General features: G+C 36.9%; 1 protein-coding gene across 6 annotated transcripts; it reads right to left on the minus strand.

Annotated features, from left to right (window-relative positions):
- Positions 1 to 26893, minus strand: LOC149797382 (GTPase IMAP family member 5-like). 6 transcript variants are annotated; one of them, XM_089962159.1, is made up of 4 exons: positions 26741 to 26865; positions 21242 to 21285; positions 20310 to 20376; positions 1 to 1469 (listed from the first exon to the last, which is right to left on the minus strand). In XM_089962159.1, the coding sequence occupies exons 2-4, from the start codon at positions 21260 to 21262 to the stop codon at positions 817 to 819; spliced, it is 741 nt and encodes a 246-aa protein (XP_089818285.1). In that variant the 5' UTR covers positions 21263 to 21285; positions 26741 to 26865; the 3' UTR covers positions 1 to 816. The 6 variants fall into 6 exon arrangements, 4 of the variants coding, with proteins under 4 accessions (XP_089818285.1, XP_089818283.1, XP_089818286.1 ...); XM_089962157.1 differs by having other exon boundaries at positions 21131 to 21285; XR_016421810.1 differs by lacking the exon at positions 21242 to 21285 and having other exon boundaries at positions 26743 to 26893.
- Positions 26894 to 27641: the final 748 nt, after the last annotated feature.

Here is a 27641-nt window from a genome sequence, read left to right on the forward strand (position 1 = left end):
TATTTAAGCACTTTAATAGCACAATCATGTGACTGGGGATTTTTCGAACATTTTAAAGATAGTCGTCGTGACAGCCATATTGGATGTTCGACTGGCACCGTTTTTATTTAGCATGAACTAGGTATCATACTTAGTCTTTTGGTGAAACCCTATATTGTTATGGCCATCTACTTGGAAGGACTAGACACGACAATATTTCCAAGATAGGACTTTCTTTCTTGGAACAGGAGTTATAACAAGAATTTCAAGGTAACTGTTGTTGTGGTGATTCTAGGCAGGTACCACGTTCACTTAAGATCGAATGGATAACTCAAAACGTATTTCAGTAAAACTCCTGAGGCGGAGTGGCGACAGCAAAATGTTCAGGATGTGGAGGCTATACTGGATGTCAGTCAGATCGAGGCTCTTTTCATTTAGGATGAGCTGTACATCATAGGAAGTCTTTAGCAAAAATCCGTTGGTGAGTAGCGATGAAAAGATGTTGAAGATGGCTACTGTGGCGGCTCATATTGGATGTCAGAGAAGCACCATTTTCATTTAGGACCAGCTAGACCACGGGGCAAACGTGTGTGTGTGTGTGTGTGTATGAACCAAGAATACAATCGTCCATGTAATTTAAGAGAAATAGCAATAAAAATGTATCGCACTGGACGGACTGACGACGGACCGTCACAAAAGCTCGTCTGATCTATGATCAGTAGAGCTAAAAATGCAAGTATAGCGAATTCCAAAGCCTTATGCGTCATTAGAAATCAAGTCTTAAATCAGATAATTCGTTAAGAAAGCAAGTGATGAACAGTGAGTTCGTCGAACAGCTTACGATTTGACTGCAAATATAACCACTAGTACAATGCCGGCTAGTACTACTACCGTTGACAAACTTTGAAAATTCCATGATCTCGTTTTCTCTTTGCTTTCAATCATGGAGATCAAGTTATTAACATGTAACTTCCGGATATTACTGTTATTGGTTAAATTATCAAAGAGGCAAACTCCCAAATTTCGTCCTCTGACAAAGCTCCTCAACCGCGCACCACAAGACCCTAGAAAGTTATCAACGTTCATATTTCGTCCCACCTTGTCCAAGTGAGTGACTACGACTATTGTCCGGCCACTGAATCGTCTTCCAAATACTTCTTCGAAACTCTGGATTGACTCGTCGCAGTCCCTGTCCGAAACACGGTTCGCTCTAACAACAAACAGAACGGAAAATGTACCTCTTCTGGATGAAAATTCGTCCTTTTTCTGTTTAATAGCCTCAATCACCCTCCTCCTAGAGCGTCCAAGACCAGGCGTGTCTATTACCGAAATTAATTTACCAGGAAAGTCTTCAGTTATGGCTACATTACATACTGGATCGCCTGTTTTATCGTTGAAGTTAATTTTGCTAAGACCGTCGTAGTTGAGAATTACATTTCCGGTGGAAGTTTTTCCAACTTTGTCATTTCCAAATAATAAAATGGTTACGTCTGAAATGAAAGTAATTTATCGGAATTAAAGGTAAATTAAAAGGTAAAGGATAGAGAAACTCTTGAGTATGTATATTTATAACGAATAATGTGGATCCATATATGTTAATGCAAAATTCACTTATTTCACATATCATGTGCCTGTATCTAGCTTTAAAGCTAAATGAAGAAAGACCTAGACCAAAACTATCTACTAACTCCCTTAAGTAGACTCTGTTTACTAAATTGCCATTTTAATAGAAATGAAGGCTCTTATGCACTGCTTATGGCCAACAGTTTTAGAGCCAGACGGACATTTTTCTTTTAATCTTCAACATAAATGCTGTACAAGTAAAGGTACCGAAAACATTCCACTGGGAAAGACTTGCTGGGATAATCAAGAATTGTGAGATTACAAGACATTGCAAAATTAGGTCCAAGATTTTTTAAGAAGCAGGTTATCAGATTATCTAGAATCAATGCAAACTCTGAAAAAGATTCAGATGTATACTTATGCAGCAACTGTCAACTAACTTTTTTTAATGATATTGGAAAAAGGATATATATGAAAAAAGAAAACAAATGAAATAGCTTCTGGACGAGTTGAGGCACGGAAAATATGGTTCGTTGGAGACAAATTTGGTGGTATCATGAAGATATCTACAATTACAAGACACTGGAAAAGTCGTTCCACCATTTCTGTACAGGTTATAAGATTATGTCAGATCTATAAAAACATTAAAATGAGATTAAGCCGTAGAATTATACAGCAGCTGTCAACCAACATTTGAGACGATATTAGAAACAAAAAGAAAAAGGGAATAAATGAAATAAAAGCAAATAAAAACAAGGACAGCTTATTCATAAGGTAAAATAATTTAAAGTAAACACAAAACATATTGCTTTGTTTTTACACATTGCTTGCGTTAGAAATATGGACATAAACAAACAGCAAATATTAATCAGTGCGGTGTGACAGATTATGAAGAAAAGAAAAGTGGCATGTTAGAGAGATATTCCAATAACACTTTTATAGCTGACATCTTCGTTTTCCGCAACTTATCCTGAAGGAGCATTATTGATTTTCACAAGGCGAATGTTTTCATGTACTAAAGCTTTCATTCTGCCCCCCCCCCCCCGAAAAACACAAAAATATAGACATGCAAAGAAAGGAACACAAAGTTCCTTTTAATATTTTTTGTCTTCACAGTTATCGTGGTATAAAATCCATGTACATCAGTAATTAGGAATTAATTGTAAAATCCAGTGCACCAATCTCAAAGCATACATTTATTTTAGGCGACATCATATAATTCGGTAGACTATTACGACATCTTTATGCATTGAATATGCACGAGTAATTATTGTTCCAGTAGGATATTTTCTGTGAGAATTTTACAAATAATGTTAAAGGCATGAAAATTGGTAAAACAAAATGAATCAAAAGTATATATTTTGTGTTTGCCCATTTACTGTCGCCCAACGGTGAAACGATCTAAGTGCTTGTTTTAGACTTAGCATAATGGTTCATTTGTTAGATATGAACAGAGGTATTTTGTATATCAGACGCTCAGAGGTAATAAAAATATATGTCACCCTATGGTATCATATAACGTGAAAATTCACTAAGTCTACATATTGGGGTTCCGCTTTCGGAATCCATCAGGTACTTGTTATATATGTATGCATGAATGTATGTATGTATGTATGTATGTATAAATAATTTCATCGGGAGCAAAGGCATACATAAAGTTATAATGACATATTATTCACGATTTTGTGACCCGTGTGTTAGATGTACTTTGCTCAACCCACCCCTCCACCCCTGTCCAAGGATTAAACTTACTATTGAAGAAACCGACTTTGGTGGCCCAGTAGTTTGAGCATCCGCCTTAGATCTACATACATACATACATACATACATACATACATACATACATACATACATACATAGACCAGCAATCTACAGGCTGGATTTAACTGCTCCTCAACGCGGATTCACACGTGAACAACTACAAGTAATTCCCGAGGATACACAATTACCGCCCAAATCACTTAACTAGCGCCTCTACGCCGATTACACTGAAGACAGGTCAGCATCACATTTTCTCGTGTATGACCGCGACTGTTATCTTTTCTATCTACGGTGAATTGTCTTCGATTTTTATTAGTGTAACACCACAACATTATACAATTACAATTCGCACAGTGATTATTCTGTTGTTGTTTCAGTGTGATGATAAATTCAGCATCGAGGTCAAAATTGGCTTCGTGTATAATTTTAAATGTAGACCATACGTGAGATGTTCCATCATTACGAAATTCTTTTTTGGCATTCCTGATAATATCAAACAGATCAGTCAGGGATCGTCTCCGCGAGTCAGGGGTTAGTCTGTCAAGATCAAATTTAGAAGTTTTTCAGGGCTTGATTGCAGATAATCTTTCAAGCTCCTCTATATTACATTCAAGACAAACATTTAAATAAGAAATATATATATATATATATATATATATATATATATATATATATATATATATATATATATATATATATATATATATATATATATAATGAATCAGTGCAAGTGGCTTCAAGTTGGATCTGTAACTGTTTGTAACAAATCATGCAGTTAAGAATTCTGCGGGGTACATTCCCAAAGCATCCGAAGGGGGAGTTTAGGACCAATACCGTGTCTGCGATGTGGTGCTGGGGTCAGCGGTAAAACAGTTATGTGCAAGTGCCGGGGGAAAAAGATACCGTGAACTTAAGAGATATTATAACAAAAAAAATAATAATGTTGTGTTAAAATGTGAGCGCGATTATATAACAAAGTTTTCAGACAAATTATAAATTAGACAAATATATATATATATATATATATATATATATATATATATATATATAATGAATCAAGAATTTGTCCCACATCCTATCATTAAAAATTACGAAGCGAATCGTGAGGGAATAGTCAGAAATTGCAGGTTGAAAAAACCAGTTGGTGTTGTTGATAATGCTGGTTATCTTAGATTTACTGTTGCTGGGAATAAAGGCTATTATAATCACAGGTTCGTGTTCGAGTGTTTCTTGGGGAAGATCGAAGACGGTCTTGTAATTGATCACATTGATGGACAAAAACTTAATAATAAATTATCTAATCTACAATCTATCACGCAGAATGAGAATTCTGCACGAGGAGGTACCGGTAAATTACACTGGACAACAAATTTTTACAAAAGTCATGTTACTGAAATAAAATTAGTCAATTCTTATCAATTTTTATGTGCTGAACACGAATATGACAGTCAAATTGCAAAATTGGCTCTAGTTTTTTTGTAATCTGCAAGAAATTAATGTTTACATAATGAAATGCATTCCAATAGTAAAAGGTCAACTGTAATAGCCTACCTATAAAAAATCAAGTCATTGACTACATCTTAGATTTCTTCGCCTGTCTCTTGTACAGCTGTTCGGGAGCATCTCTGAGGAGTGTCCAGCAGTAGTCAGCCAGCATTGTAGTGGACCATTTTCCCTGGTATCTTTGTTCCATTGTTGCGATATCTTGATGAAAACGTTCGCCGTGTTCATCACTAACAATACCACAGTTGCTAGGAAAGAAATCCAAATGGGAATGAAGGAAGTGAATCTTTAGAGACATATTGCAGCCAAGTTTCTTATACTTCATCAACATGTCTTCTACTAGTTCCTTATAGTTTTCTGCCCTAACATTTCCGAGGAAGTTTGTAGAAACTAGGCGAAAAGCATTCCATGCTTGTTTCGCGTCACCTTCCAGCAAGTTGTTGAACCGGTCATCTTTGAAAAGCTCTCGAATCTGAGGACCCACAAAAACTCCCTCTTTAATCTTTGCTTCACTGAGTCGAGGGAATTTTTCATGCAGGTATCGTAATGCTGGCAAAGTCCGGTCAATGGCTTTCACGAAGTTCTTCATCAAACCTAGTTTGATGTGAAGGGGTGGTAGCAAGATTTTCTGAGCCTCAACCAGAGCTGGGTGTTGGATATTCTTCTCTCCAATGGCTACATTCTGCCTGTGAGTCCATTCCTTCCTCATGTAGTGCATTTCCCTTGCTCGGCTATCCCACTCGCATAAGAAACACATGTATTTTGTATATCCTTGCTGCAGTCCCATTAAAAGGGCAACTACCTTCAAATCACCACAGAGGTGCCAGCTGTACTTGTTATACTCAATGGAATTCAGTAGCTGCCTTAAGTTATCGTATGTCTCTTTCATGTTGACAGCATACACTACTGGAATAGATGGAAGAATGTTTCCATTGTGCAAAAGCACAGCCTTGAGACTCAGTTTCGAAGAGTCCACAAATAGTCTCCATTCTTGTGGGTCATGAGTGATTTTTAAAGCATTCATGAGGCCCTCAATATCGGAACAGAATATCAGATTACTTTCCTTTCTGAAGAAAGGCTCCAATTGCTGGTGGCGCTTTCGATATGCAGTAATTGTGACATCTTCTTCTAGAAGATTCCATTGTTGGAGTCTTGATCCTAGCAATTCTGCCTTGTTCTTTGATAAGTCCAAATCACGAATCAGGTCATTTAGTTCTTCCTGTGTTATTCTGTGTGGGGTTGATGATGCACCACAGTGAAAATCTGGATCACTGCATGCTGATGGACCAGGAGAAGAACAGGTCGACTCACCTTTGTCTTCGTCAGATGAATCAAGAGAATATTCTGCTGGAGGTTCTGGAATAGGAAGTCCCTCACCATGTGGAACTGGTCTCAATGCAGACGGAATGTTTGGGTAGACTATTCTCGACTTCTTTCGCTTCGTTATTCCACCGGAAAGAGGAGGAACCAAGCAGAAGTAACAGTCATTTAGGTGGTTGCTTGGCTCTCTCCACACCATTGGGACTGCAAACGGCATTGATGACCTTTTGCAATTCAACCACTGTGAAAGCTGTGTTGTACATGTAGCACAGCATATATGCGGAGCCCAAGGCTTGTCTTGGTCACCAACCTTGCATCCGAAGTAAAGATGATATGCCTTCTTCACTTGAGAATTGATACTTTTCTTCTGGTTGGCAAATGTCACTTCCCCACAAATATAGCAAAAATTGTCCGCGGTATTAACACACTTTCGAGGCATTACTGTTCTTTATTGTACGTAAATGGATAAAATAATAAGTTTTATGTAACAGTAGCTTGAACTGTCTCGCACAACGTCTAAAATATTTTAAATGCTGAACCTATCTGATTGGGCTTTATATAGTACACTGCTTACGTCAGCTTCAGCAGCCGCCTGGCTTTAGTATAATAGGCCTACACATGTATAGTACACTGCTGACGTCAACTTACTTCAGCAGCCGCATGGCATTAGTATTGCATTGCATCAGAAAATGATGCAATCAACTGTGGATGATGTGAGCATGATGGTATTATGCAATGTTACATCATTATTCCGGATGTTGCTGCAGTCCTACTGGAGAAATTTACACAGTGAAACATAGAAAATGAGGTATATGAATATCTTCAAAACGAGAGCCAATACAAATTTTTCACGGTTATATTCGTGTTCGGCACACCAAAATACTACAGATTAGGGCCTTTTCAAGTCAGTAATGATTTCACTGTTGACCAGTGTTATAGAGCGTTACAAGGAAAGCTGTCAGATCTTTCAATATAAGTACCCGTGAAAAGAAAATATTTCAGTCAATGACCGCGGCTGGCAAGTATTTTGGTATTCACCCGCGTTCGGTCCAACGTGTTGGAGAAAATATAATCAAATCATCGTTTTCATACAAATTTGAAGCTGGATCATATTTTCTTATGCAGATAACTCTACAGCGACTGTGTAAAAGTCAATGATACAATTATCTCCCCCTTGACTTCAAGGTGACTTTGTCAGGGAGATTGCGCAAAACTTCCTGAGATGTCATTACAGGTAAATTTATCCAGCGTGGCAGAGCGGTATACAGTTTTTTTTTTTTACAGCCAATTGCGTCACAGTCTATAACACTTCTGCGTTTGTCAGTACAGGTAAGTGTTATTTTCACAGTGATATGAATTCTGTGTTAAAATTTAGATCCAACTGGATTTCAGAATTTAAATTCAGCAGTAATCTTTCAGAACATGTTATCTGTCTGTCAGTAGTTACCTATATCATAATTTTTAAATCCTGTATTATCAGATGAGACCGTGGTACAGTGGTAAAGCGTTTGACTCTCGTCCCGACTTTATCAAATGCCAGCGGTTCGAGTCTCGTCACGGACATATTGTCGACGGTGCCCATTTGGGGTTTTATAATAAAATGGGTGCTTCAGCAGGGGTCTTGTGTACATATCTCCTCCACGTCGAATCGTGGTGGTGTGTTTTTCACCCCTGGGATTTTGATCGGAGGGGTATGTACATAGACAGTTTCACTTTCGAGCCCCCAAAAATAAACAGTAACCTTGAATGCAAAAAGATCTACGTCACATGGGTCCAATGCGGTCATTGTCACGAGGATGCCGAGAAGCCATTATAAAGGCTTTGTAAGACTGAGATAAAATCTTCAAGATGAAATCACCTTGGCAAAGTCAAGGAAGTAAAAAAAAGACAAAAGTCTCAAGTCTGAAAGGACCTCGCGGCCAGTGAAAGACCCATGACTGATAACCGCTCATCATGGTTGCTGTTTATTTTTTTTCTTTTAAATATATAATATTTATATATATATATATGAATTACGAAAATATCAATGATGTGATTGTTGCTATTAAAAAATTAGAAGAGCACAGATTTAATATATCCGATGAACTAAATCCTGAAACAATCAGGTCTGATTTTGAATCACTACATGAGGATGAATGCGCAGGGCGTTATGTTTTGCCTGCACAGTACAGATTTATAAAGAGTATCCAGACGAATTTATATAAATCGCTGGTTACAGTAGAAGAAGCACAAATGAATGAATTTGTTTCGTTGTCTTGTGCAATTGAAAAAATTAGGTTGGAATTAGCCCAAGAATATAAAACAAGGAAGATGATAAATACTCGTGTAAGAAAGCTAAAAAATTGTATGTCCCTTGACGAGGAAGTAAATACCTTGATGAAATCACCTTGATGAAATCAAGGAAGTAAATACCTAGAATGAAATCAAGTACTTGGAAATGAAATTGAAAGTAAAAAACAAATTTATCACTTTTTTTTTACTTTCTTGATTTCATCAAGGTGACAAAGTCAAGGCGACTTGTATCAGTCCGATAATATTTCTCTTAGTCGATCGGATTTAATGCAAGAATGCGCATAATTGAGAATTTGATCTCAGTCACATACAACTGAAATAATATGCTCGCGTCTGAGACTATCTAACTGTTGCTGTGTTAGTAAGAAATATTCGTCTCCGTATTCGTCAATAATGAATTTAACATTAATTTCTTCTTGGGTAAATGCGACCTTAACTGCTTACTCGAGTGCTTGTTTGTCATACACGAAAACATTTATGTGGTGGTACATATTCATAAATCTATAGATTTAAAGATCTAAGATCTAAATACGCGTATATATTCTAAAATTTGAGGTATACTGCAATGCGCGATCACAATATGATTTTTTTTTAATACTTCCAGTTGCGTATCAGTTAATATAAATTCATCAGTGCCGTATTCGTCAACAATTATTTTTTCCGCTTTTCCGGTTTCGACTGCTTCATCAAGAAGTTCTTTGTTATGTATGAAACATTTTATGCGGTGGTACATTATATAATACTCGCTTGATTAATTTGTCAGTAAAAAATAAATTTTCCTGCAGATTTTTTTACTTTACTAAATTCGCATGATTTTTACTAGTAAACACCCTATCAAAATTAACAAATCGGTCGATTTCTATGATGTTTACTAGTAATTACCCTATCAAAATTTGCAAATCGGACAGTGTGCACGATTTTTACTAGTAAACACCCTATCAAAATTGAGAAATTGGTCGATGTGCATGATTTTTACTAGTAAACACCCTATCAAAATTAACAAATCGGACAGTGTGCAAAAATATATATAAATAAAATATTCATGCGCCTTCTAAGACTGAAAGTCTAAAGACTGAAAATCTTATGATTTCACAAGTAAATTAACATGTAGTGTTTCACCTCGAAAATCAAGAAGGTGACCACTCTGGTCTGTTAGTTTAAAATTTATTCTGGTCAGCCACGGATTTTGACATCGCAGATAGACTGGATTGATCGGCTCTTGCACAATCAGAAATCCAGGTGGTACATCTTTCGGAGTAAACGAATAAAGAACAAATCCTTGCTGGACTTGATTTGATACTGTCGTGTTTGTGCTGTAGCTGCCATCAATGACATCACACACAAGATTGACCGTGACCACTTCGGTTATGTTTACGATGCCTGGAGATACGTCGGCCTTCTCCAGTTGGGCTATTGTTATGTCTGCGGATAGTTGGCTCCGGTAGTGTTTTTCTGTACTATGCAAGTATGTCATCAAAGAACTCATTGATTAGATCGTTAACAGATTTTTTTAGTTCGGTTGCATTATACCCGGGAAATTTAAAATTCGGCAGCTTGGCTTCTGTCAGTGAATATGCAGCTAGAAATTTTTGCTTATTGTTACTCTTGTCATCAATTATTTCCTGAACTGCTCGCTGATTGAGATATTCCGTATCGGATACAAGCTGATTTAACTTTTCAACGTGTTTGATAATTTCTTCGCGTGAACTTTGTAAATCAAAGAGATGTTCTTGAAAATGCTGCCGTAACCTCTGTAGCTGTATTTGATGTAATTGATTAACTTCTTCAAAACATCTGGTAATATAATCTAGTTTAAAACCAAAGGTGAAGTGATCCGGCGGGACAGTGGAAGGGAATCTATAATGCAAAGCCCAACCGATATCGTTTTTGTCGACAAATGTGAACTTCTTACCCATCGTTATGGTAGTTTTTATGTTAATTAAATGTTGTTTGTAATCTGGAGTAATTTCATGGTATGATTGTTTGTCAGTGATATAGTCAGACTTTTTTGGCTCTGGTGGTGGTATTAGTGGTATCGGTGGCGGAGTTTGAGGCCATCCTAACACTGTTCTGATTGAACTATTATATATATCTACAGCGTAGTCAGGGGTGCTTATTTCGATGGCAGAAGACAGCGTTGGATCGTGAACAGTTACTGTTATCTTAGATTCTTTTCCTGTGATATTTTTTATTTGACGTTGCAATTCTTCATTGATTTCTTCGATTTGATAAGACCCGGTTGGTAACCCAATGACATTCCAGTCTGGTGTACCATCGGGTTTATTTTTATGTGCAAACACAAACAAATTATTTGGTGGATTACCAGCAAATGATTTTGATCTGATATTGGGCCAACTGTGATATACTCGTAATTGTGCTAACACGATCTCGTTTACTGGAATCGCAGTTGGAAAATTAACACTGAATTCTGGTTCAATCGAAATTATTGTTATCATTGAAGTTCGTTTTGGGCTTGTATTTTCGACTATATCAAGCAGAGCTTGATGAAGCAATTCCGACATTATTATTTATCTTTTGTCACTTCAAATGACTAGTGCAGTCTTCATACATCTTTGCCATTTGCGCGAATTCGAAATCTGATATTACTGTATCGTCGAGACTTAATGATATCAGCGAAGACAATTTCGAGTAGGCGCTCGTGGCCGCATTGTTTAACTTTTCATATTCGTGCAATTTTGTTAGCGCGCATGAGAATACTTTTTTCGCGATAATATTAGCAACGCCTGCAATTGTTGTTGATGTTGAAACTGTAATTGTGACTGCAATTGCAGTTGTCACTGGTGTTAGCGCTGATGATAATACTCCCGTAGATGCAGCTATCGCAGATACTGAATACACTATTGTGTCTAGGATAATTACACGTCGCTTGTATCTTTTTTACTTTATTGTGCATTCGTTAATGGTATTTTTTAACTCTGATTGCCATTCGCGTACTTGATTGTACCTATATTGCTGAGCATCTGACATCATTTATTATTTTATGCAGTAACCAATTGAGGTGTTTCAGCTACAAATTCCAAACACCACCAGTAAGATGTTGCGGTTAATTTCTTGTCGGCGGATTCCAGTATAAATGTTTCTTCGGTTCCCTTGCTTAATATGATAGTCACAACCCCGGAAAACTTGTCAGTGGAATGTCTTCAGGGATACGTTGTGAAAATTTCAAATTTTGCAGCACTGAACACAGACAGCCTGTACACTCCAGTGACTGTTGCTGTATACTTAATAGTATTATTTTGTTTAGACCATGTTGCAAATCCAGATGACACTGTGTATACTATGTTGGTAATAAGCCTGGCAGTTACTCCAGATGGGATTTTAATCAAACTGGTTTTGTTAACGATCTCAGGAATGCCATTTACAATATCTTGTTGTGTTTGTTTGACCGTGTCAATGTTGGTCTTGATATCAGAAAGTTTCATATCGATGACGGGAGGAGTTCCAAATAACTTATCCATGGTCTCATCGGTTTTTCTGAAGTTTCTACGGAGATTTGTAAACGTGTTTACATGAACATCATACTCGGCCCACAACGTGGATAATTTACCGTCAACGGTGTCAACATAATTTTTCGTTGCGGCATCTTCCGGGGATGTTGGATCTCTTAACACAGTTATTTTGTTACCGTTCATGCTGAGTTCACCTGTCATTGTATCACCGGTCTTTTTTTACGCGTTCCCCTGCAGCTTTCTGCGTATCATCTCTTAACGCCGCAATTGATATTAGCGAATCTTTGATTTTTCTGCTGTCACTGAACACAGGGATGTTACCTGGAGTAGCTCCAATAACCCTACGAATTATTTCATGCCATTTGATATTGCTGGTTTTTAGTTTTCCGTGTTGGTCCTGAAAAATAACAACCTCATCTGAGTCTATCCCAGTCAGGCTTAAAAGATTATCGATTTCATCTTTGGTCGCATATTTTGATAAATCTATATCGGTGCGCTTCACTTTTCTGTTTAGAAGAGATCTTCCGTAGATATCAACCATTATTCTTTAACGATTGTTTAAATTGACCTGCGGTATACTCATGCACGACTTTGTGAGGTGGTTTGGTTGACACTGATATCGCATTGAGGACATTTAAAACTTCATGACCACATATCGGAGGATCGGTCAGTGTTTGTGTTCGTAGCGTTGAGTACCAAACTTTTGTCCCTGTCTTTGACAGGGGGATGTCTTTTGTATATTTTAGAAATTTAACTGGCGGTGCTAACCCATACGAATCGAAATAGATAATTCCACGTGGATGTATCGCATAAGCAACCCAGTGAGTTCCCGGACCGTTACTGTTATAGAGATTAATAATTCCGGTTTCTGGATTATTCGGTTGTGCTGATAACTGATCTCTCATAAAAACGCCTCTGAAATTTTTTATTCGCAATTGTTTAACAGCATCGAGTAAATCAAAATTCAACATTGGAGTGATGTCTAAAACCGTTTTGGGTACCATGATGGTGGAGTTCCTGGAAGTCTTAACCCGTGTCCTTTTTTATTCCTTTGGATCCACCAGTTGCTTTCTTCAGTGCCATTCCAGCAGCGGTTCCAACAGCTCCTAACGCGGCGGCCTTAGCCACGGCTTGGGCAGCAGCAGCTATTAGTGTTGTTATTGCGGCAAGAAGAGGAAATATACCACTGGTTTTAATCATGTCTTTGACGGCTTTTGGAGCGAAATCAAGTCGAGCTCCAGTTTTTGCTTGTTTTGCTTTATTGAAATGATTAAGTTGTGTTTTAACTTGTTTGGGCCACCATTAGAGATTTGATCTTATTTTAGTGTTATCGTTGCCCCACATGTGCTCGCATTTTTGATTGTAATTTTTTCATCTGACCAGGAGTCAGAGTGATATTAACGTGACTGTATGACATTTTATTTAATACGAGATTGATCTAATTGTCTACATGTTTTCCTCTGGTGCATCAATGATTCTCATTCGGCCGCCAGCACATTGTTCTATCAGAAAGTATAACAGCAATTGCTCTGTAATCAGCTATAGCTCCTCTATTCACATTAGCCCGAAAGTGCACATCAACGACAGACTGTCTAGTTAAATCAAGATGCTCTAGTGAGAATTAATAGATTGGATAATAATTTATAAAATCCAATTGTGATATTTGCAGACCAGTATCAATATTTAGATCACGCCCTAGATATTTCGTCAAGCGTTGATATACACGTGCAACATGATCATTATCAAAATTTAACAGTATGTTCTCAGATGGTTCTTGATGCCCGTTTATTCTTAAAGAAATTTCTGAGACACCGAGTTTGTCAAATATCATGTGACTCCGTGTTTGTGTTCTTCGTGTAACATCTTGAAGAGCAATAAAAATATGTCGCGGTGCAGAAACTCCCTGCTGTGATGCTATATGCCATGTAAATAAACCATTATCATTACTCTGAGTACTATCAGTGGTTGTTGTAAACCACGATAACAACAATTTACCACCTTGATCCATACAATAAAGCAGTCGCTGTTCTTCTGTGATTGCCGGAGTCATTACCGGCATCCACAGTGATAGTTTTTTTATTTCTACCTTACCAGCGTCACCTAGGGGTATAAAGCATCATTATTGTCATTTTTTCTAACAAGCACGACCGTATGTTTTGCTCCAAAAATTACCTGTCTGACATCTCTGCAAAATCCAAAGATATGCGACAGCGGAATGGCACAAGAAAAATCTCTATGATCCCCGCTCAACATTAATCTACGTGTAGTGAAACCCAAATTAAATTGTGTATTAGCGCTAATAATCATGTCTTCCACGTCAATATCAGCAGGATTAGGAGCAGCACAGTTTTTTGGTCATCTAATAATAAAATGATCACTGTTAGGATAATCAGAAGTGTCCTTGGCAAACATCATTGATGGACCAGCTGATCGTGTATAATCATCAGAATATCTTGCCAGACCAATTATTGTTGTAGCGACATCGACATCATTCTGAATCGTTTCGATATTTTTCCCATCAATCATATATATGGCGCTACTAAACAAGGCCATAATTCCGTTATTGACAAAACCAATTTTAACCTCAGGTCCGTATACTGTATTATCTGTTTTTATAATTTCACCTTCTACTTCAATAAATGCTTCAGCGGGTAAAAAATATCTACTTGTATCCTGACCCTGTAATTCAATTCATCCTTGTTGATTTGGGTATCGTGCGTCATAAGAATAATACTGAAAATCACGCACTGATTCATTTTTAAGAACCGGTTCGTCTATGTCGAATGCTGGGTCGGATTCCCATTTAAACATTTTATTATAAAAGTTATCGTCTAAAATGAAGACCACTTCCCGCCACCAGACTTGTGTTTATTTGTTCAGGATTTATCAGCGCTGCTAGTTTTTGATTTGCGGCTTCATTTATTACTTTACTAACATTTGCAGGCATGTCTGCGGTGGCTGGTAATTTTACCGGCAAACCTCTTTGAGGTTTGCGTATCAATCGTGCTAGTCTGTCCTTGATTGCCAAGAATGCTTTACTGGCAGCACTACCAACAGCACCAGTAGCTTTATCTTTAATAACATCAATGGCTTTTATCGATAATTGTTTTGCGATCGGTATTGCTTTAGGAGCCATCCTCGCAAATAAATCCCGAACAACATCACCCAATCCATTTCCATAAGTCACCCTGTATACGGTTACTCGTGAGTTTACAACTCTGACCATGACCGGTCTATGTTGAGAATTATGTACGATCATTTTATTTAATTAGTTATTTATCTAATCGCTGTCAACAAGTTCATCAATAAGTTCTCGGTAGATGCTAGTGTCCATGAAACCACCTTGAAATATTCGCTGACAGATATCAGCCGCTTCATTAATTATTTCTGGCGAGTTATTTCCAGCTCGTTTCCCTCCGATGAGAACTTCTAACCGTGATACATCATGGATGATATTATCAGGACAAGTAATTCCCAAACCACAGATTTTTGTTTGACCTTCCTTTCCTTAGATTTTTGTAGAACCTCTTTTTCGAATTCTTTGTATTCAGGATCCTGTAAGTCAACCGGAGATCCCTTGGAAGCAAAATACAACGTAGACATCCACCTCCCAGGATTAAGGCTTTCCATGAGTTTAGGATTTTTTCCATGAATTTTCCTATTATTATAACCACGTGTAACAAGATGCATTAAATTACCTCGATCTTCAATAAATTTAAGGGTGTCATCGGTATAAAATGACGCAGGTGAGTCTAGCATCTGATCAAGCAGTTTTTCTGTCCGTTGTTTTCTTTCTATCTGTTGCTGTGGCGGAGGAAGTTGATAGGAAGGCTCCTGTGGTGAAGGAGGTTGTTTTTTTTTTTATCTGTTGCTGTGGCGGAGGAAGCTCCTGCTGCGGTGGCGAGTAGGCAGGTGGAGGATCTTGTGGATATCTGCTCTATCGAGCACTTTTATTTCCTTTACAAGTCTTGCATATTTTAGATCGTTAGTTTTGACTGTTTTTTAGTTGTAGTATATATGATATACCCATTTGACAAAATTTACATCAGTCACGGAGGTATGTTGTGGATCTAAAAATTTGTCTTTGTTATATACACTTGCTAATATCACTTAGGTAATTTTGCTCCTGGTGTTTGCTTAAGGACTTTAATAAAAGCCAGATCAAATTTTGCAGTCAGTTCAACAGTTTTTTTTGCTGGTCGGGGCGCAGCAGCTTCGGCGACTTCAGTGCCTTCTTCGGCAGAAGGTGAATACTGAGCTGTAGCGATTTCCATCGGAAGATCTCGTAAAATACCTTTTGTTTGTTTGGTTCTTTTTGCAATCTTTTCAGCTTGTACAACAGCTTCTTTTAGCGTTGGAAGAATACCAACCCCCTTGTCGTCTCCTAGTAGAGCTCTTTTTGTGATCTCCGTAGATAACTCAGTAGCTGTCGTAACAGGTTTAAATAATTGTTCTGCGCCTGTTGCAAATTCAACTTGTGATTCTTGCCGCGCTTGAAGTTTTTGTTTGACAGAATCTCTCACGGGAAGAAAACTTTTTATTGCTTCTAGTCGCTCTCGAGCTAATCTAGCGGAATGTGCTTCTCCAATGTTGGCCATTATTGTTAACTTAAATTTTTAATTTATGACAACAGACGCGCAAATATTTTTTTTCATACCTCGATAAAGACTTTAGTTTTCGAAAAGGGACGCAGCAAGCAGCAGGGAGGGCAACGACAACAAAGGGCAGCAACGACGGTGACATTTGCGTTTACATAAAGTGTCATTTCGCCATTTGGAACCTTTACGATTCGCCCTCCATAAAGGGCTTATTTCGGCATTTGGAACCTTCTAAAATTTGTAGGATTTGCCCTCCCTGCTGCTCCCATTGCTAGATAGGCAACAGTATAAACTGCGGACAATGTAGCGATATGACTGAAAAATTGTTAAAGCTACATTAAAAATCCTAATGAAACACACACACTATTGAAGGTACTTCAATAAAGTGACTCCATCATTATACACAATGCTATGTCGTGGAAAGGGAACGTTTGTCTGAATTTTAAAATGAATTGGTATTTTTTGTTAAAAATTCGATTTTTTTCCCCAGTGCAGTGTGGTAACGGTATCCCTCCCCCTGCCCAAAGTTTGCATCAACACGGTGAAAAATCAATGTGATAAAATAAGTATAAACTTTCGGATGCGTCAGTGTGTGATATTGAAGTTCCAAGCAAAAGTCAAAAATTCTTATCCCCAGGAAGGAAATTTTCCACCTAACACTGATGCTTATTTAACGAAGGCTATGTTTCTCATATTTCTGAATGAAAAAGAGGGTAGAAGTCAAAACGCGTATTTAGAATACTTGTTTGACTTCAAACATCAAAACAGCGATTGAGAAATTCATGTTAGAATGTAAGAAGTTGGGCTTTTGCTTGTACTTTAAATTATGTTCAAATACATTCTGGTGTTCAGCCAAGTAACAGCAATACACAGCGTCCGAAATGTGTACGGCAATCAGTTTGCACAATAATACAAATCTGAATAGAGAAAAATCCAGTTCTTGTAAAAAAAAAAATAATGAAGACAGAGATAAATTAATGATATAGTACTTGATTCAGCTTTGATCAAGGATTGATTTAACTTTCATAAATAATTATGAGAAGTGAATTTGAAATAAATGACAATTGCAGCAGCAACTTTTTCTACTCGAAGTCGTAGTGTAGCTATGTCGATCAGTGTGAAACATCCTGTTTGAAGGACACTTTACTTCAACAACCGTGATTGGTAGTGCGTAGAACTTTTGCAGTTAATGTTTAATATCTTAATATAATTTTTAGATGTCTGCTCCAGAGTTAAAATTTGCTATTTATTATGGATTTTGATGTGCTGAAGTCAAATATGACAATTAAAACAACTTATTAGCTACATTTTCCAGGATACTTAAGTTTTTTACATTTTACGTCTATGTATATTGTATAGATAGTAATCATAAATTGTAAACCTAGGTCTTTTCATGTGCTTATGGTTTCTTTACAAGATAATATTTCACCTGTCCTGTTGATTTAACACTTTAAATGTATTATGAAACAAAAGGCAAAAACCTATTTTATATATATATATATATATATATATATATAAGAACAATACAGTGTCTACTCGGCGTCTCTTGGCTTGTCTCTTGTATTTATTAAATGGAACATCTCTTGTCATCGTCCAGCAATAGTCTACAAGCATTGATGGGCTCCATTTGACCTGATAGCGTTTCTCCATTGTTGCAATGTCTTGGTGGAATCGCTCGTAGGAGGCACCATACAGAAGTAACAATTGCTGATATGATGTATTGGCTCTCTCCAAATCATTGGCACTACAAAAGGCATAGATTTCCTTTTCCCTTTCAGTCACTGGCGAAGATTTGTTGCACATGAGTTACAGTACGTGTGGAGCCCACCTCTTGTCCTGATGTCCAATTTTGCAGCCAAAATAAATGTGATAGGCTTTCTTAACCATAGTGGTTATACTGTGATTTTCTAATGCAAAAGTCAGTTCACCACAAACATAGCAGAAGTTATATGCTTTGTTCACACAAGAACTTTGCATCTCTGCTCAATCTGGCTAAACAGAAATGTGTCCATTTTCAAAATCAAACACTGACAAAATAGAAGCACGACACTGTGTGATTTCTAGAGCTGATATAGGGCAATTTGTTCAACAGAGTGATGTAAGTTTAGTTACGTTGCATCATCCATGACTTCTAGGATTAACATGATTTAACTGATAACACGTATGACGCAATACCAGCTTCAGATTGCATCATTCATTATTTTGCCTAAAAAGCAAGTACTGTCCAAACCCACTCTTAAATTTATTCATAAATCCAGTCAAAGATGTATTTTAGTCATTTCTGGGTTAAACTGAGCTATCCCTTCTCTTTACCACTTACTTATCCACTGCCATTCCCAAGTCAAGGGTCGTATATACTAAACCCATTATCATATCTTTAAAACTAGATCCAATCTACAATTTTAAGCATCGTGTTCAATCTCCTTGACCCAGAATTGGTAACGGTTGACTACATTTATTTCGGAAGCATTTTGGTTGTAGACCAGTGAATTATCGTGAAAGAATTTCCAAGTGATGATGGAGATATGAGACATATTCCTACATGTGTGTGAATGCTTGCAGATGAAGGTCAAAATAGTGCCTGTGTCAGGATGAAGGTCACATGTGAGGCAAGATAAGCATTTTCTGTATTGACGTTCTACCGTGACAATCTCCATTCATAGTAATCAGGAATGTGAGAACCTCTGGCCATAAGAATATTGGAGGGGTATTAATTCTAGGTTGTACAATACTGGAATAATGAAGACAAAATATAACTTCTTTAGATTTTTTATTACTAAAGTGCAGGTGGCCTTATTACTGGGGTAAACATAAGGATGGGTTTTACTGTATGTAGTATTCAGTATTCATGTACTTTAAATGTTCCTAAATTATTTATCGTTCAAGTACAAAATCATATATCTGTATCAAAAGTGGTTGTTGTTGTAGGGTTTAACACCATTTTCAGCACAAGATAGGCTATACATGGCGGCCAGTGTAAATGGTGGAGGAAGAACCCTGGAAACCCCAAGAAATAACTACCGACCCACAAGAAGCTACTGGCAAGCTTTTTCACGTACCGACATTGGCCGAGCCCGGGACTTGAAACCACGCAGACAGAGGTGAGATCCATAAGGGTGAGCACTTTAGACCACTCGGCCACTGAGGGCTCCTACATAAGATGTTAACATGTGTATTTGTGGCAAGAATGAGATGTATCAATTGAACAAAATACACCAGGCTTTTTTACTACTGGAGCAATGAGCACTGAGGAAAAAGACGAACAGTCCAATTATTTTTAATAAAAATAATTTGGAATGCGTGGGTATAATTATCTTCATTTATAAAAAATAAATTGTTGATCTTAGTTAAAATCTTTAATTTTTAAAACAAAGTTCATAGGATCTTAAAATCTGAGACAGATTCTTAGGCCTGTATGGCTGAGGTTTTCAACTGTTTTAACATCATTAGATGTAATGTGCAAAACCTACTTTAAAACTCGGAATATCATAACACATACAGTGGACCGTCACCATCACAGGCTTTTGTATATAATGCCGCTGCTATTTGGGGTCTCGGTAGGAACCTACCATGACCAGAAGTCTTTTCTTGTAATTAAGGTGCACCGGCAAATGTCATATATAATCCCGACCCTAGGAATTCATACAGAGATTGGCTTGCTATTATAAAATCGCAACATTATGAGAAGCAATACATTTCTAGCATTTTGTTTTCAATATCACCATTTCCTTTACTATTGCAGTCATCTGAAGATTCCTGCACACAACACAGCAATATCAAACGGGTACATAAATGCCCGATATTAAAATAATTAATTTCATACATTGAAAGCCCTTGTCTTTTTCCATTTCTTTTATAGCTGGCTTCTCTTCTTTGCTACGAAATGTATTCTGAAAGAGAAAATAATTATAATGTAAATATAAATTACACGTTCGAGAGTTGCAATTCGTTCCAGGAATGAATCTAATCAAATTCTCACGTAACGACACAAATAGGAATACTCCAGATCATAACCCATATGATTGTGTGCTCATGCCCCAAATAGGACAGAACCGGGTTGAAGTTGAAATGCTAGTAGTCATAGGACATTCAAAGAAAGAAAATTTACCATGAGGATGCTACATTATGGGTACCATGGGAATTTAATATGATTTGACGGAAAGTAGAAAACGGATTTTAACGTGGGGATGGCGACGATGGGAATTTAACATGGGCGTTTGGTGCACTATATGGGCTTTGGCAATTTAATATGGGAATTAGTAATCTAAGATTGTGCTATTATGGCGGACCATAGGAATTTTATCATTAGGATGGCACTCTGAGATCTAATGGAGAATCTAACGTAAGAATGATAATGAAAGGCACAACTGGAACTTTAACATTAGCGATTTTCTGCTATCGGTTTCTAAGTACAATTAAACATAATAATGACACCAAGGTCTCTTGATAAGGCCTGTTTGAAATCTCGAGTCATGCTCTTTCGCTTAAAGTTCAATTGCTATGATGTACCAATCCCTACAGTATCGTTCCGAGCAACTGAAAGTAAACCATGGTCACATGGCAGTAAAATATGAAGAAACTGAATTGTGTTAAAAAAATTAGACATTGGAGAATGAGACTAACATGTTGGAGAATGAGACTAACATGCACTGCACGCGAGGAACTGTGCCACATACACGAGCAATGACAGGTAGCTATTGATAAGTTCCGGAATCGGGAAGGCAACAAAGCCAATACTTCATTCCATAAAAGTACCTTCCATATCAGTAAACTCATCAAATAGTTGATTGTTGTCCCAAACCCAATAAGAAAATATATAGGTACATTAAATATAAGAAATATATATTGTGTCTTAGTATGCATTGTGTGCAAAGAATGATAGCTACCTAAAATAACGGAACTTTACACTAATTCGTATTCTAAATTTCTGTTCATGTCAAGATGCCAATAAGGTAACAAAAGTGAGTTTACATCTTCGGCTAATTATAATTGTTAAAGGAAATGACAAGAAATACAGAAACACAATTTATTAAACTAAATTGCTATCACTGAAATTCCGTTCTCAGTCGAGTGGGAAAAGCAACGAGGATTATGTGTCAATAGCGTTCAACCTACCGACAGTCGCACAGTCCATGTCCAAAGGTAAATCTGAGTTAGTTTCGTTCTCCGACTTTGATTTTAGCAAATCCCAAAGAGTGCCATTAGAGATGTAGGGATGAGTGGGAGGAGAAAATCTCAGCTCCCTCCCTGCGAAACTTGAACGGTCAATTCATTATATTCATCTAATCCTACAAATGCAAAAATCTGCTCTACCTTTGTGAATGCATGTAGTCGCGGCTATGTCGAATACATTTTCAAAACACAGTATTCGAGAAATGTAAATTATTAACAAGGGCATACAAACAAGGCTTGTATCTTTTGCAGATATTCCTTTTGTGTGCGAAATGACGTGTGTGTGTGTGTGTGCTCGTATTCTTAAGTTATATCTCCGAAACTGTTAATATCAATATCAATAACCCAACAGGTCATGCTGTAGTTAGCCATTGAATCATATAATACAAATTATCTAGACCTATATAAATACCAGCGGGAGTAAGAATAAGCCTATGGGTCTACACGGTTGTTAGGGAACTGCGATATATTCTGGGGATGCACTATATTTGCGGCTGATGTCTTTCGTAATTACCTATACTATTTCTTGTAGGCCAGCTTTGTTTCCTTTTAAATGTATTATACCCTTCGTTAATATATTTTTCTTTAATTACGATAGGATGGTCTAAGTAATAGAAAAGAGCGAAAACCGACAGGTTTTGAAGAAAGAAAAAAATCAACAATAATTTATTTCTCTAGAATACGGAGTAAAAATTGTAAAAGGAACTTATGGTATTGCGAATTAAATCGCAAATAATTCTCAACTTTGTAAGTGTCAATCAATACAATTTTGAATAAACTTTAGTGGTATTCCAAAGTAAATCCAACGCTGTAAGTGTTTATGTGCCTGCGATAATGTGTCGTAATGTTGTGCCAACAGTCGTTTGTTGAATTACAATAGTACAATCATAAAATGTATCCTTATTTGAATTTCAATATAAAACCAATTCACTATTTCGAAAAAATGTTTTTTGTTGAGCATTTTGTATTTCCAGAGCAAAATAACTTAATTAAATAATTTGAATAAATAGATTCCAGGCTAAATGAACTACTGAACACAACAATAATAGAACTGTTTCCTGCTCAGATCTTACAACACGAATGTTTAATTTCTTGATAAACAAGAGTATATATTCCCGTATTTCACCTCAGGTCACAATTAGCATTTTCTAACTATTACCTAATGGAAAATTTCATTCTGGAAGGTTGCAAATCCTTACAAAATAAAATCTTAGTTGTAATTTGGTCTGTTACTAAACTCATAATAGAAAATGTGGTGAACAACAGGTAGATCCTGCATTTCTTGTGGAATTTCCAATGTTCTGGACTCAGATTGAGATAAACACGTTTAGAAAACCAAAATTAATGATTGTTTATGGTCTAATGCACTATTTTATTCATATCTGCCATATTCTACAAACTTCTCATCTTTCAAAAGCTCAAAGTATTCATGTTCCATTAAACAGATCTTTATGTATCATGCTTTACCCAGCTCCACTTCATTTTCATTGCGCACCAATATTTCGCCGCACGATGGTTTGGACATGAATTTATATAATGACATAATAGTTAGTGCCAGTTTCAAACTGTTAAACAATCTGTGATATTCTTTCTAATTAAGTGAAAAGTGCCTGTTATCTTGTTTGTCATGCATAGGTAACTCTTGCTCGCACTATAGTCCCTATATGTCCTGTTCATTTAAATCTTCTAGTTTGTAAACAAGTGAATTACCTAAAATAATTTTCATGATTTTAAACACTTCCTTTCGACACCTTAAAAAGGGACACCTCTATCAAAACTGCTTCGTCTTTCAAAATTTTGAGAATTTTGCCTATTTTAATTTCATATGTATTAGTTGTCAAGTAACCATATAGACTGATACAGATTTTTATGTTTCTTCTTTGTTTGTTTCGAATGGAATCGTATATATTTATCTATAATAAGTATTATTGCGACAGTGTATTATCGTTGGTAAAACAACCAATTTCCTGTTTCATATTGAGTGAAATGCTTTCACATTCGCTCCTTTAAAGTTCATATGAACTTTTCCACTATCGATGAATCGTTTGAACCCCCAATAACAGAGAGCGAGACACAACAGTAGCTTAGGCGGTTGCAGGTTTAACAAGTTTATTATTTTATTGAAGTTTTTCATTTGCTTATATTTCCTAAACCTATTAAAGGTGTTTCCTCATACGCAGAAAGAATTATTATGAAGCAAATATGATTCTTTATGTAACAATGTGACACTCGGGCTCGCTCGTTTGACCTTGGGGTTAGGTACAGAATCATAGAACATATGCGTTATGGCCTTGGCACAATTAGTTGTGTTTGCTTATATTTAGAAACCCCTTGTTGAATTTCCTTCATACTTATCATGAATTATTTATCAGCTCAACGAATTCATTCTGATACATGCTCACTCGAACTTTAGGGTCAAAAGTTCTGACGTTTTGCAGCATAGCTTTCAACACGAGCAAGAGACATGGGTAATGGCTTTCTTGCTTTCTAAGAAAGATATACAGTATTCAGCATTTTCCTTTCCCAGCAAAGCCTTATAGTTGATGTTGTAAACTATTTTTCCATTTGTCAAACTTTAACTTTTCTGGATCTCTCTCCGTAAAGATTTTACTAACACTGTTTTGTCTGCTATTTCTGTATTTGTTTCACTGTTCAAACAATACTTATGCTTTCAAAATTATTTTGCATCAGTTGTTGTCTTTTGCATATGTTTGCTATTTATCTCAATGTTAACATCATTTCTGGTAATCCGTAAATGTGATTTTTTTGTTTCAAAAGCGTTAGAGGGATAGCTTTATTCAGTGCTGGAAAGCAAGAAATTAAACGTTTCATTCCTTTCAAAGTTATTACTTAACATAGCTTCTTTTGACCACATTTTTATGTCATGCAAATTTGTAATCAGGTATGCGTTATGTCCTAATACTGAGAATATTACTGAAATCACATTATATGCTGAATTCAGTACATTGTCGAATTGTGCTATTATTTATGTTCTTTGGAAAATTTAATAATTGTTTAGTGTTCGCTTCCCTTGGATGCTAGAAATGTTTGAATTTTGTATTATATTACTGCTGCATTTATACACGTTGTTTATTATTATTATTATTATTATTATTATTATTTAACAGTTGAGGAGCAGACGGATCGGAAATAAGACGTTGCGCTCGCTTCGAATCAGGAAAAATAAATTAATTAACTTTAAGAAATAACGAAAGCATTAGGTTGAAACTGGAAAAGAAATGATATTCAGACAGACCGCTTCAGTGGCCTAGTAAGTGGTTCAAGCGTCCGTCTCGGATAAGCGAGGTCGAGGTTTCGAACCCCAGCCGAGTCACACCAAGGACTTAGAAAAATGGTACTACCAGCTGCCTCGCTTGGCTTTCAGCATTAAGAGGTTAGTCTCAGGACTGGTCGACCTGGTGTCAGGAAAATGTGATTGATGCTACATGTCTGGGGCATGATGCCCTAGTGCAAGACCTCACTATAAACTGCAATAATTCAGATATCGTATCGATATGACTGTAGTTAAAATATGGAAATTGTTAAAGCTAAGTTAAAACTCCAACAGACCACACACACACACTCAGATAGACCGATATCATGACTGCAATGCATCATCTGGGTCTAATTTACAGGCAATTATAAAAGCACCTTTACACAAAAGATATACACGAAACAAAGGCCTTCACCATCTTATATTTCCTGAAATAAATGAACTAGCCCATACAAAGTTAATCATGGTAAGGATTTATGCTATCTTTTGTGCATTTATTTCCTGTCAGTATCCAAGGATATTGATGCATGTAAAACCTGCCAGAAAGGTTAACTGGTATGAAGTAATCACCTGTCTTAGGAAGCAACTTTCGGTGTATCCCATACATTAAATTAGTATTAAAAAACCCACAGTTAAAAAACTTTCACAAGAAAGATGCTTTTGTAACCATTTGCACACATCTGTGTTTGAAAAATGTTTACACGCAAAACACAAGAGGTCATAGGTGCCTTTTTAAAAAAAACGAGAAAGGCAGCGAGAAAAAGAAATAACTTGAATGTGTTTGCATGTAGCTGTAATGATAATTACACATCCCACACACCTCTGCCTAATGTTACAAGGGATTGGGGGGGGGGGTGAGTGACAAACACATCTATCAAGTTTTTCTCTAAGACCACAGGAATATGCTATGATAATTTTCCGGTACCACATGCCCCACACATCTCTGCCGTATTGTTCAAAGGGGTGGGGAGAGAGGAGGGACAAAGACAGCGACCAAGTAATTGCCTAACTCTACACCTAGATGGTAAGATGGTCATCTGATACCATGATTTTAAATCGTACTTAGAGAAATAAAAGCAATCACTTCTAACTGGATACATACATACATACATACATGTCATTATGGAATAGTCTCCCTTACTGCATATTCAAGTGGTGTTCCATAAATGAATAGCAACAGCGCCATCACATATATTACTGTCAACTGATGAACAACAACAAATAAACAATACAAAAACTTATACTTCTATTATTTAACAAAACTCATCATCAATATTGTATGTGCAAAATTATTAATTTCTTGCTCCATTACTTGAATTTCTTTTACATTACTGTACTTACATCTCTATTACTATTCATTATTGTTTATTACTGTCCATTCCTGTGTTTAGGGAGACCCCTTAATCCACACAACTCCAACTTAGTTGTTGTTGTTGTGTTGTGGTTTAACGCCATTTGTCAGCACACGATAGACTATACATGGCGGCCAGTATTAATGGTGGAGGAAGAACCCGGGAAAACCCCGGAAAGAACCACCGACCCATGAGAAGCTACTGGCAAGCTTTCTCACATACTCACATTGGCTGAATCCGAGACTCGAACCCACGCAGAGAGCGGTGAGATGGCAGTGATCCGTAACGGAGAGCGCTTTATACCACTAGGGGCCCCAACTCCAACTTCAGTGATATCGCGTTTTTAAGATGTTTTTATAGTATGTCTACAATATATAATTTAAGAAATTTAGGAAATATCTGCTGAAAAGGTGTGTGCATATTAAAAGGAATGGTTATTGACAACAACTAAATCTTACCTTAAAAACAGCCCATCAGCAATGGAAGGTAGTTCAGTCCGTGGCTACTTGCGATGTGTCCATGTGTCTTTTATTTAAAAATGGGCGAGGCGATTTATTGCTGAAGTCACGCCGCATACAGACTTAAGTCTGCGTGCACACATTCATCTGATTGGTTAACTAAAATTAGTTGTCTCTCATCATATATCATAGTAGGTCATACGCCTGGGCAAAAGGACGTAGATTGCATCAGGATTCGTGTTATCATCGCACGTTTTAAAACATAAAGTTTGTTTAGTATAGAGAAATATTCTACAAAATCTAGCTTTGAAAAAGGCATTAACATAAGCAGTATGTGTTGACGAAAAAATAATTAATACATTTAGCACACTGAAACTAGTCTATATAGACGAGCAGCAGAGAAAGTGAATCCCACAAAGTATTTCGCTTAACAGAGCCTTCTATCGAGAACATTTTAGATAGAAAGATTATTTTTCACAAAATAAACCCTTCTAGTCAGAAAAACATGACAAAATAGGCTTTCTCTGCTGACTTGAAGTGTTATCTCATGAAAATATCTACCTATACAACTATTTCTGTCCGCACAGGGGTATCTTGCGAAAACACTCGGTGGCGTCGTCACTTTCTCTGCTGCTGAAACACTAGTGTTTCTGTGAAATTCCCTGGCAGAGTTTGCTTGTCGTCGCCGTTTCTGCTGCTGTGAATTAAAAATTTAAGTTAACAATAATGGCCAACATTGGAGAAGCACATTCTGCTAGACTAGCTCGAGAGCGACTAGCCGCAATTGAAAAATTTCTTCCTGTACGAGATTCTGTGAGACAAAAACAAGCGCGGCAGCAAGCACAAGTTGAATTTGCAACAGGTGCAGAAGAATTATTTAAACCCGTTACAACAGCTAC

This window comes from Sinohyriopsis cumingii, chromosome 6, assembly GCF_028554795.1.
Source record: "Sinohyriopsis cumingii isolate HCF-2022 chromosome 6, ASM2855479v2, whole genome shotgun sequence".
NCBI classification, from domain to species: domain Eukaryota; kingdom Metazoa; phylum Mollusca; class Bivalvia; order Unionida; family Unionidae; genus Sinohyriopsis; species Sinohyriopsis cumingii.